This window comes from Ranitomeya variabilis, chromosome 1, assembly GCF_051348905.1.
Source record: "Ranitomeya variabilis isolate aRanVar5 chromosome 1, aRanVar5.hap1, whole genome shotgun sequence".
Taxonomy (NCBI): domain Eukaryota; kingdom Metazoa; phylum Chordata; class Amphibia; order Anura; family Dendrobatidae; genus Ranitomeya; species Ranitomeya variabilis.
In genome coordinates this window covers 349177109-349189870 of record NC_135232.1, presented here as the reverse complement: position 1 = coordinate 349189870, position 12762 = coordinate 349177109, and the positions used below count along the sequence as shown (strand labels likewise).

Sequence of the window (12762 nt, the reverse complement as noted above, 5' to 3'; positions counted from 1 at the left end):
TTGAATGGGACTGTGCCCATCTGACACATGGTATACATGCCGTCATCAGACCCAGCACCTTCATAGCGGCCCTTATGGAGGTTCGATGATCCAGCAAATTCATGAATCGGTCGCGCATTGCCCGTTTGTCCTCTGGTAAGTGGGATATTCTGCGTCTGGAGTCTAAGCATACTCCGAGGAAAATCTTCCTGTGTTCTGGTACCAAGTCTGACTTCTGCCAGTTTATGGCTCAGCCCAGAAACTCCATTACCGATATTGTCAGGTTCCTATGTTCTATCAACATCTCTACTGATTTTTGCCAATAGGAGAAAGTGGTCCAAGTATGGGGTAACTATGATACCCTGGTTTCTCAGGAAGGCCACAACCTCTGATACCAGCTTCGTGAATATATGGGGGGCCAAAGCGAGTCCAAAGGGGAGGCACTGGAACTGGTAGTGGCAGGTCCGGCTTGGTAGTCTTACCGCAAATCTTAGCAGTTTCTGTGATGAGAGATGTATCGGGACCTGATAGTAGGTACTCTTCAGATCGAGAGTGCACATTACTGCATCCCTGTCCATGAGATGAATTGCCGACCAAATTAATTCCATTCGGAACCTTTTGTATCTGACCCAAGCGCTTAAAGGTTTTAGATTTATAATATTGCAGGCCTCGCCTGACGGCTTTGTGATGGCGAATTGGGAGGAGTAGTGCCCCCTGCCCACCTCTGCCGGGGGAACCGTTATTATGACTGCCAAGCTGACCATATCCTGTAAGTCTGTCCGTATAGCGGAGTCCGTCGAGACTACCGTATGGGAGATGTATCTTTAAAGGGGGGGGGGGGGGGAGTAAAGCTCTATGCTGTATCCATCTGTGAACCCACTGATTTTGTGTAATCTGAGCCAAGTTTTCTGCAAAGTGGCGGAGCCTTCCCCCGATGCAAGTGGCATCATTGTCTTTTGGATCTGGAGGTCGAGCTAAAGAAGAAACCCTTGTTCTTCCCACCCTGGCTACGGGAGCCCCTGTGGGACCCTCTATTGGACCTACCCTGACCTCTAAAGTCATACTGTCTCCTAGAGAAGAATCATCTCCGAAAAGGCTGGGGCCACTTAGGTTTGTCCTCAGGGAACACTTTCTTTTTGTCAGAGGATGATTCCAGGATGTTATCTAAGGCTGACCCGAATACTCTTAGCCCTGAAAATGGGATGGAGCAGAGTTTGGTCTTAGAGGCGTTATTTCCTGGTCAAGACCTTAACCATACGGCCCTCCTGGCTGCATTAGATAGGGAGCTGTTCCTAGATGAAAACCTAACTGATTCAGCAGACATGTCAGCCAGGAACGCCATGGCTGACTTCATGATGGGGAGTTTAGAATATCAGTCCTAGAGGTCTTATTGGACAAATGCTCTTCCAACTGACCCATCCATAGAAACATAGATCTGGCCACCGAGTTTGCTGCTATGTTTGTCCTAATTAGGGCTGCGGATGTTTCCCAGGCCCGCTTTAGGAGAATGTCAGCTTTTCTGTCCATCGGGTCGCGCAGGTTAGATGAGTCCTCCAAAGGGATGGCAGTCTTTTTGGCAACCTTTGCCACCGGGACATCTATCTTAAGAATCTCTTCCCATAACTGGACTTCTTCAGGGTCGAATGGTAGGCGACCCTTAAAGTCACGGGACAGTACCAGCCGGCATTCAGCGTCCTTCCACTCCTCTAGTACCATGGCCCGGATATGCTCGCTTATAGGGAATACAGTCTGCCTGTGACATGAGTCCCCCGAACATTAGGTCCTATCTGGACTGTGGCTTATGGGTCTCCTCGATCAGCATGGTACTCATCACCGCCTGGACAAGCCTGTCCGTGTCCTCCGCCTGGAAAAGATATTTCCTACTCCGGTCGTGGCCCTCTACTGGAAGTTCCCCCTCTTCTTCTGAGTTAAGAGTCCATTAGGTCAGACCCATCATCTGAGCTGTGATCCGGCTCCCTCTGATCCATCTCCCACCTGGATCACTTGTGGCCTGGAATGGGGCTGGAAGGCTGCTGTTGTGCGAGGCTGGACATAGAAGCCTGAACCTCGTCATGGATTAGGGATCTCATCTCTGATATCAGTGAAGGCTGCTCATCTCTCATGACCTTTGATGTACAGGGTTCACAGAGAGTTTTGCCATGGGAGTCCGGGAGCTTCACGTAGCATACAGGGCATCTGTTGGATTTCACCGAGATCTTGCCTGACTTTTTAGCTGTGGTTGGGGGAGCAGCGGGGTTCCCTTATCCTAAATGGCATAAGATAGGGAATAATAGGCTAAATGCTTCCTAAGGCCTATTTGAGGTGAGGGTGGTCTGCGCCAGGCGCACTTACCTCTCCTTCCTCCAGCATGTCCCTTTTCATGATTGTCCTCCGCAGCCTAGGAGCTTGTTGTGCAGTCAGAAACATGGCGGAGCGACGCTGGATGCTGTAGCCAGAAGTGTCCTCTCTGCTATGCGTTCTACCGCTGGAGCGCACGCTCTGCCCGCCTTAGTGACGTCACCGGAAGTGACGTTACTGGAAATGACGCGCTCCCCTGCGAGACCCCGGAAGCTGCTCGTTGCCTGCCTTGGCTGAATCTGCCTTCCACCTGGAACGCCCGACTTCTGCGCCAGATGTGGCAGCAAAAACGCCGCCCCTTCCCGGAAGTCCTGTTGCCTGCGGGGCACCTGCGCTCAATCCCCTGGAGCACCCGCCGGACCCAGGAGTTCCATTGCAGTCCTGAGTCCTGAGCAGAGAGCCTCGTCCTGCTCCTGGCCTTTGGGGCAGAGGAAAGTTTCAGCCCTTTTTAACCTCTCGTGCGCTTCCTGTCCCTGCAAGGAGGACGTCCTCCATGGTGCTGTCAGGAGGGACGTCCTGGAAAAACGTGGGGGAGGGGAAGAGTCAGGCTCGGACTGGTCCATAGGGTAACAGGGGAATCCCCGGTGGGCCCCGGTGCAGATCTTGGCCCCCAATCCCACTGTATGGGCAATAGTTGACATAATTCACTTGACTCACTCTGTATAGAAAAAAAGTAGCATCTCATTCATTTTTCAAACTACCCAGTTTATTATTATATAGAGATATTGGTACATTTGTGAACGAGGGTAGCGTAATATTAGTATACAGGTGAAAAGTGAACCCTCCTAAAGTCAATGTTACTGGTGGGCCCTTGGCACCCCAGTCCGACACAGGGAACAGCACATTTTAAGGGAATCTGTCAGCAGATTTTTGAAACCTCGTCTGAGAGCAGCGTAATGTAGCAAAAGAGACCCTGAATCCAATGATGTATCACTTAGATTACTGGGTGCAGCCGTTCTGACACAATCAAAGTTTTTAGATGTAGCATAGCTGAGAAAGCTAACCCCACCCACCCTACAGCTTTCTGTCTACCCTGTATTGACACTGAAGTTATCAGAGGAGCGGGCTTGGTGGGACCAGCGCTCACAACAGCATCAGTCCGGGCAGTGATTATCTCCTGATGATAAATCTTCATTGTATGGAAACAACAGCACATAGCCTAATAAGTGACACATCGGTGAAATCTGTGTTTTAACTGCTGACATTCCCTTTACGGTCAATCCTTCTTTCTTCAGATATCACAGCACAGACCACTTGTGGTGCATGCATGGAAAATGACATAAAAAGACTACAATTTGTAACATTTTCTGGTGACAACAGTTTAGCTAATTCCATCTTGATCCTCTAGACGCTACAATTTGGCAAGTAGCGCTGCCTTTAATAGAGGTTTCTCTTGTGTGTAGTATAGACACAAGATGTATGGCCACAGTCAGCTATAAGAGTGGACATTAATAGTAAGCTCTAGCCGCTCCCCCCATATTTTGTACCAGAAATCAACACTTGTAAATCAATTTTGATTTTTAGTTAAACCAGTAAAGCTTTTATAGTTTGCTCCAGGTGGATGAACTGCACGGAATCCATAATTGATAAAGCATAGACCTAAACTAAGCGCTCGGCTGAACATATATTCCCATTTACCTCAGAAAGTCTTCTTCCCCCAGAGTCAGATTATATAGGAAGAACGGATCGTTATCATCAGAAAGACGCACAACTAGGTCCTGGCAGAAAAGAAGCCAAAAAAAAAAGAAAGACGTTACAAATCACATCCATGTATCCAAAGAGTAAAATAAAAAATACAGAAAAATAAATCATGTGAAGCAATACCTTTCAAACAGTTGGTAAAAGACAGTTTAGTCCTTATTGATGGTTTTCCAGACAACAACCTGATACTGTTCATCATTTTTAGAAAATAATACGATTGTAAAGACTATTAGTTATTGTCTAATCTTCATACAAAGATGTAAGAAAGTATTTACCCTGATTATTTTGCCACATTTCTCATAAGTTGGTTCACTCGGACATGTAAAAGGGTTCCCTCTATTAAGTGTATTGTGATCTGAAACGGGCAGGGGTTTTATAGAAATGTACTTTTAAGATGTGGCTGGGGACCACAGCTGAGGAAGCTCCTTCCCAAGCTGGCTGGTCCCGGTGATGCTCCAGATAAGAGGGAGAGACCTGACAAACAATCACCTGTAGCAGCGCTGGGAAGAGGCGGCCTACTTTTTGTCTATCTGGATCCTCAAAGAACATTTTCTTCGAAACACCAGAGCTTGTCAGTATAAGGCCGGGATCACACATACGCGAGATAAGGCCGAGTCTCGCAGGTGAAAACCCAGCTCTGGTGCCGGCACTTGGGAGCGGAGCGTGCAGCTCCATGTATTGCTGTGCAGCCGCACGCTCCGCTCCGGAGTGCCGATGCCAGAGCTGGGTTTTCACCTGCGAGACTCGTCCGTATCTCGCGTATGTGTGATCTCGGCCTAATACGTCCTCTGAAATCGTGCAGCCAGGCGGCCATTCATGGTGCCGGTGCTCTGGGCGGCATAGTTCGCCTGATAAATTTCCTATAACATAAGACAAAGCAGGTATTGCGCTTTGCAAATCAGACAGTACAACAGGGCTGTGAAGATGACAATTTTTAACATTAGTCGAGTGTTGGAGGGGAGAAAAAAAGAAAAAAAAAAAAACATTGCAGCATGTACTCTTCTCTTTTGGATGAGACTCGCCTATTCAAGTCTATTAGTATGCAAAAAAAATAAACACAGCTAAAAACACATAATGGATCCCATACAGAACATCAGTATTGCATTCAATTTTCAAGAATACATTAGAGTAATTAACATTTCATTATATCCATTTTAACCTGTCGAATGTATAAATACGGATGTAAAAAACTGACACTGATGCCACATGAAAGGACAATGAACAAAAACTGCACTGTTTTTACAACTTTCTACTGAATCCGGACTAAAAGGGAATCTGACACCGAGTGTTTGCTATCTAATCTAAGCGCAACATAATGTAAAGAGAGCCTGATTTCAGTGATTTGTCACTTACTGGGCTGTTTAGTGTAGGTTTCTATAATTTTCTTTGGTATCAGCAGGAGATAACTAGAGAACTAGTAAACCTGATGCCATGTAGTAATCTACGGTACATTCATCAGCTCGGTATAACCACGTCCACACCATCGATTGGCAGCTTTCTGCCTATGCACTGTGTGCACAGAAAGCTGTTAATCAGTGATTTGGATAATGTTATAAAAGAAGTCAACCTTTACAGAACTGTGAAATCTGCAACAAAAAAAAGCATTTTTCAATAAAAACCGCAACAAGCAGCTCAGTAAATGACACATCGCTGAAATCAAGGTGTCTGCTTCTACATTATGCTGCTCTCCGATGGAGTATCAAAAACCTAGTGACTTATGACAGTGAAGAATATTGAAGACATAATTCCATGTCAATCATCTGTACAGCATAGGGCATGGAATGGAATGAAACCCCTTCAGCACCTGCAGTGGTAACATGACACCTGGCCATCTTCAAACAAAGGATTCCCACCCCCACCAGTTAGTTGGAATGCAACCTTCCACAGGAAGACCCCCTGTGGATCCAAACCATGTGCCCCGAGTCCTTAGTTCAGCCAGCTAGGATTCCATAAAGGAGTTAAGCAAATACTTTAAGTCCTAGCTGTACATAGTATAGATTTCCGAGATCCCCAAAACACGGCAAGCGCCTGCCTGGGTCTCAAGTCATTCATACATAGAACAGTCACTAGCCGCTAGGTAGCAAAATTGTATTTTGACTGTATGAGCAGTATAGGCCCAGTCAGATCCGATGGCGTCAGAACCAATGCCCTAGGACAGCCCATTATATATGTATAGCCATTGTGTATATATAGTGTGTTGTCTAGTGTGCCCTTAAGGCGATTAAATATATAATTTAACCTTAGGCTGCTCTTTTATCTCAATCCACAAATCCACACACCCGTTTCTCAGCCCAATCTGACATGCTACTGGTGGCTGGTTCATGGCCCAATATAACCCTGTTAACGGACCAGGCATATATCGAAGGAGGAACTGGTGGCAGTCCTTCTGAGCTGATAAATGTCACAACTCGTGGGTATTACTGCTGTGGGGAGAGCTGCGCACAGCAGCAAGGGAGCTGAGCAAAGCGCCAGGTAACTAACCAGGACCTGAACCATGTGACAGAGTAGGAGGTGGTCAGGGGTGGAGCCAGATGTAGGGGTACAGAGGAGACGATGAACACAGAAGAGTAGTCAAACAAGCTAAGATCAGAACCAGGAAGATCACGAGGTACCAAAGGGGTGAGACAGGGATTGCTAGAAGGGAAGCCAGAGATCATAAATCCAAAAGAACAAACAACGCAAGGAGAGCACGGAAAACAATTGCAAACCGAGCACACACTCCAAGGGTCAGGCACACAGACTAAATGAAAGTATAGCTGACAGGGAATCCTAGTCAGGAGTGAGTATAAATACCCCTCCCAGATCCAAAGGGAGGCCAGCAAAATTAACCTTGAGAGAACAGGACATTAACCGTGTCCTAACCATAACAAAGTTCTGCTTTACTGGTGCTAGTGAAAAGGGCCTCTCAGCCTGTCAGGATTGTGGGCGAGTGTGGTGCCATGCCTGTGACTGAGGGATGTCTGTGTAAAACTGTGCCAAATTGACCTTAGGAGTCCCCAGGTGGTGCGGAACGTCAAGTTGGTATAAATGGGGAGGCCTTATCACATGATCCTGCTGATGTAATATTGACGTCAGCGGTGTAGCATGGTGTGGATCTTTCACGTTTCATCACATTCCCTTTAAGGCCTATGATGTATAGGTATGTCACAGGTCATCTCCCCCTCTTTCGTGCAGGCTCTGGCCCTGAGCCCGTCCCTTTTCCAGCACATGACAGCTGATCTGATCAGCTGTCATACACCCCAAACTGCTGGGAGTAGACTCGCAATTCACCTGCGGCTGTTAAAATGTAAAATGCCAATGTTACTCTCTGACAGCAGCATTTAACTTGCGCAAACCGGATGCAATTAGCTCAGCCCATTAGCACCCCTGTCACATGATCGCGGGGTACCGAAGGGTTGTCATGATAACCTGATGTCTGCAGGAGACCCCTCTGGTTATCCTTACCAAACTGCTATGAGCGCCGCCCTAGCAGATGAGTATTTTTGCTGCACATAGCTGCACAGGGCTATATGCAGCATAAGCGATCAGACGATGGCAGCTTCAAGTTTCCAAAGGAGACTATTTATGCATACAAAAAGTTTTTAAAAAAATGTAAAAAATTTACAAACATAAAAGTTCAAAATTACCCCCATTTTGCCTCATTCAAAATAAAAAAACAAAAAAACAAAAACATAAAACACACGTATGGTATCACCGCGGTCAGAAACGCCCAATCAAAATCTAAAAAGAATAAATTTTGATCAGTAAAACAGCGTAATGCGGGAAAGAAATCAAAACGCAAGGATTGCTTTTTGGTCGCCGCAACATAGCAATAAAATGCAATAACAGGCGATCAAAACATTGCATCTTCCCCAAAATAGAATCAATAAATACATAATTTCACAAAAAATAAGCTCTCACCCGGCTCCAGATCCCGAAATATGGAGACATTACGGGTTTTGGATAATGACATAATTTTTTTTTGTTTGTGACAAAATTTTGGATTTATTTTTTACCACCCTTTGATGTGGGGCTCTGGTGGTGAGTACACATCTTTTCCGGCACATGTCAGCTGTTTTGAACAGCTGACATGTGCCGATAACAGCCGTGGGAGGAAGCGCAATCCACCCGTGGCTGTTAAACCGTTAAGTGCCACTGTCAAATTCTGACAGCGGCATTTAAGACACGCTTCGGGCAAGCACGGCGGAAATCCCACCCATCGGCGCCGATGTCACATGACCACAGGTCGCTGATGGGTTGGCATAACAACCACAGGTCTCCAGCAGACCTCTATGGTTGTCACTGCCAGATTGCTATGAGCGCCGCCTAGTTGTCGGCGCTCATAGCAAGTCAGCAATTCTGCTACATACAGGCGACCTGATCATCACCTTTATGTAGCAGAGGCGACTGGGTTATGGCAGCTTCTAGTCTCCCGTGGAGACTATTGAAGCATGCCAAAAGTAAAAAAAAAAATTATATATATATATATATATATATATATATATATATATATATATATATATATATATATATATATATATATATATATATATATATATATATATATATATATATATATATATATATATATAAATACACACACACAAACACACAGTACAGACCAACAGTTTGGACACACCTTCTCATTTAAAGATTTTTCGGTAGTTTCATGACTATGAAAAGTGTACATTCACACTGAAGGCATCAAACCTATGAATTAACACATGTGGAATTATATACTTAACAAAAAAGTGTGAAACAACTGAAATTATGTCTTATATTCTAGGTTCTTCAAAGTAGCCATCTTTTGCTTTGATGACTGCTTTGCACACTCTTGGCATTCTCTTGATAAGCTTCAAGAGTTAGTCACCGGGAATGGTGTTTCACACTTTTTTTTGTTAAGTATATAATTCTGCATGTGTTAATTCATAGTTTTGATTCCTTCAGTGTGAATGTACAATTTTTATAGCCTTGAAAATACAGAAAAATCTTTAAATGAGAAGGTGTGTCAAAACGTTTGGTCTGTACTGTATATACACACATAAAAATCACCATCTCTATATGTCTGACTGCCATTCTATTCCAGTGTCAGTTGAATTACAGCCAGAGTACACCTCATTCTACTTAATGTGCTTCTGATTAGGTGATCACCTGAACCAAATTGTGTTTAATGAAGGAAAGTATAAAAAAAAAAAAAACTGCTGTGGTGTTCACCAGAGGTGTCAAACTGCATTCCTCGAGGGCCGCAAACAGGTCATGTTTTCAGGATTTCCTTGTATTGCACAGGTGATAATTTAATCACCTGCACAGAATGATTCCAGCACCTTGTGGAATGCTAAGGAAATCCTGAAAACATGACCTGTTGGCGGCCCTCGAGGAATGCAGTTTGACACCTCTGGTGTTCACAATCCTCTTGCAATAGCACAAGCTGGATGTCAAAACAAGTGCTAGTAATATCCCAAAACTAATAGGAATTAAAAAAATAAACTTTTAACCATGCCAAAGGAGTTGAAAAGAAAAGTCTTCAGTGAGGAAAAGAAGAGCTCAATTCTGGCTTTACTAGTGGAGGGACACAGTGAGCGTCATATTGCCTACAGCATTAAAATTTTGAAGACCGCAGCCCACTACAACAAGGTCAAGCAACAGGCATTGGGGACAACAAAGCTACAGACCGGCAGAGAGTAAAAAGGACTCTCCACTGACCGGGATGACCGTCATCTCATTCGAATGTCACTCAGCAACCGCAGGATGACATCAAGTGACCTACAAAAAGGAATGGCAAATGGCAGCTGAGGTGAAGTGCATGGCCAGAACAGTTCGTAACAGGCTCCTAGAGGCAGGACTCAAGTCATGTAAAGCTAAAAAAAAGCCTTTCATCAATGAGAAGCAAAGGAGAGCCAGGCTGAAGTTTCCAAAGACCGTAAGGACTGGACCGTAGAGGACTGGAGTAAGGTAATCTCTGATGAGTCTTATTTTCAGCTTTGCCCAACATCTGGTCATCTAAGGTTAGATGGAGGCCTGGAGAGGCGTACAAGCCACAGTGTCTTGCACCCACTGTGAAATTTGGTGGAGGATCGGTGATGATCTGGGGATTCTTCAGCAAGGCTGGAATTGGGCAGATTAATCTTTGAGAAGGATGTATGAATCAAACCACATACAAGGTTATCCTGGAAAAACAGTTGATTCCTTCTGCTCACGCAATGTTCCCCAATGTTGACCACACAGCTAGGTCAATCAATGTGTGGATGATGGACCACCCTATCAAATCCCAGTCATGGCCAGCACAATCTCCAGACCTGAACCCCATTTAAAACCTCTACCTTTAATCAAAAGGAAGATAGATAGTCACAAGCCTGCACAAGAACTGCTTAAATTTTTGCACCAGGAGTGGCATAAGGTCACCCAAAAGCAGTGTGTCAGACTGGTGGAAAGCATGTCAAGACGCATGAAAGCTATGATTAAAAATCATGGTTATTCCACAAAATATTGATTTCAGAACTCTTCCTGAGTTAAGCAATTAGCATTGTTGTTTCTAAATGATAATGAACTTGTTTCTTTTGCATTATTTGAGGTCTGCACGCAATGCATTTTTTTTGTTATTTTGACCATTTCTCATTTTCTGAAAATAAAAGGTTTAGTGCTTGGAAATTCAAAGACATGTTTTCAGTAGTTTGTAGAATAAAATATATATATAATAAGTTGAAATCCATCCCCCCCTTTTGTCCCATTCAAAATAAAACAAATAAAAAAACAAACACACCTATATTTGGTATCGCTGTGTTCAGAATCGCTCGATGAATATAAAAAAGAGAATTAACCCGATCGCTAAACGTCATAACGAGTAAAAAAAGTAAATAACGCCAGAATTACCGTATATACTCAAGTATAAGCTGAGATTTTCAGCCTATTTTTTGGGGCTGAAAGTCCCCCTCTTGGCTTATACTCGAGTCATACCCAGGGGTCGTCAGGGGCTGTCTAATCATACTCACCTGCTCCTGGTGCGGTCCCTGCAGGTCCCTGGCTCCCCAGCTTCTTCCTGTACTGAGCGGTCACATGGTACCGCTCATTACAGTAATGAATATGCGGCTCCACCTCCCATAGGGGTGGAGCCGCATATTCATTACTGTAATGAGCGGTAACGGTGACCGCTCAGTACAGGAAGAAGCTGGGGCGCCGGGAAGCCATGGACCTGCAGGGACCGCACCAGGAGCAGGTGAGTATAATGGGGAGGGGAGCGCTGCGCGATGTTCACCTGCTCCCCGTTCCGGGCGCCGCTCCATCTTCAGCGTCTTCTGCAGTGACGCTCAGGCCAGAGGGCGCGATGACGTGGTTAGTGCGCTCCCTCTGCCTGAACGTCAGTGCAGAAGACGCTGAAGATGTTGCGGCGCCGGAACGAAGTCAGGTGAATATTGAAAGCGTCGGGGGCCTGAGCGACGGAGAGGTATGTTTTTTTTTTTTATCGCAGCAACAGCAAATGGGGCAAGTGTCTATATGGAGCATCTTATGGGGCCATAACATTTGTGCAGCACTATATGGGGCAAGTGTCTGTATGGGGCCATAATCAACGTTTGTGCAGCATTGTATGGGGCAAATGTCTGTATGGAGTATCTTATGGGGTCATAACGCTTGAGCAGCACTATATGGGGCAAATATCTTTATGGAGCATCTTATAGGGCCATAATTAACGTTTGTGGAGCATTATATGGGGGCCATAATCAAGGTTTGTGCAGCACTATATGGGGTAAATGTGTCTATGGAGCATCTTATAGGGCCATTATTAACCTTTATGCAGGATTATAGGATTATATGGGGCATATTTTAATATGGAGCATCTTATGGGGCCATCATAAACTTTATGGAGCATTATATGGGGCTCCTGATTCAATATGGATATTCAAAAACACTTAACCTACTGATGTCTCAATTAATTTTACTTTTATTGGTATCGATTTTTACTTTTGACATTTACTGGTAGCTGCTGCATTTCCCACCCTAGGCTTATACTCGAGTCATTAAGTTTTCCCAGTTTTTTGTGGCAAAATTAGGGGGGTCGGCTTATACTCGGGTCGGCTTATACTCGAGTATATACAGTAAGCTTTTTTTTTGGTCACCGTAACATTACATTAAAATGCAATAACGGGAGATCAAAAGATCGTATCTGCACTAAAATAGTATCTTTAAAAACAATAGTTTGGCATGCAAAATAAAAACCCTCATCAAACAAGAGATCACGAAAAATGGAGATGCTACGGGTATTGGAAAATGGCACAATTTTTTTCTTTTTTAAACAAAGTTTGGAATTTTTTTCACCACTTAGATAAAAAAGAACCTAGACATGTTTGGTGTCTATGAACTCGTAGTGACCTGGAGAATCATAACTGCAGGTCAGTTGTAGCATTTAATGAAGTCAGTGAAAAAGCAAAACAAAAACCAATTGCGAAATTGCACTTTTTTTTGCAATTTCACCGCACTTGGAATTTTTTTCCCGTTGACCTTCAGAATAATAATGGCAGGTCAGTTTTAGCATTTAGTGAACATGGTAAAAAAAAAACAACAAAAAAAACAAAAAACAATACAATTTTGGAATTGCCCTTTTTTTGCAATTTCACAGCACTTGGAAATTTTTTACCGTTTTTCTGTTCACTATTTGGTAAAATAAATGGGATCGTTCAAAAGTACAACTCTTCCCGCAAAAACAAGCCCTCACACGGCCGGAAAGACAAAAAAAAAAAAAAAACTTATATG

The 12762-nt window shown here is 44.2% G+C and overlaps 1 protein-coding gene across 2 annotated transcripts in view; it reads right to left on the bottom strand.

Moving 5' to 3' along the window:
• The window catches only part of LOC143818471 (spindle assembly abnormal protein 6 homolog), a 115489-nt gene that overhangs the window by 51284 nt on the left and 51443 nt on the right, over window positions 1-12762 (bottom strand). For both annotated transcript variants that reach the window (XM_077299769.1, XM_077299776.1), the window contains exon 3: window positions 3976-4055. In XM_077299769.1, the coding sequence (XP_077155884.1) occupies window positions 3976-4055 (80 nt within the window). The remainder of the gene's footprint in view (window positions 1-3975; window positions 4056-12762) is intronic.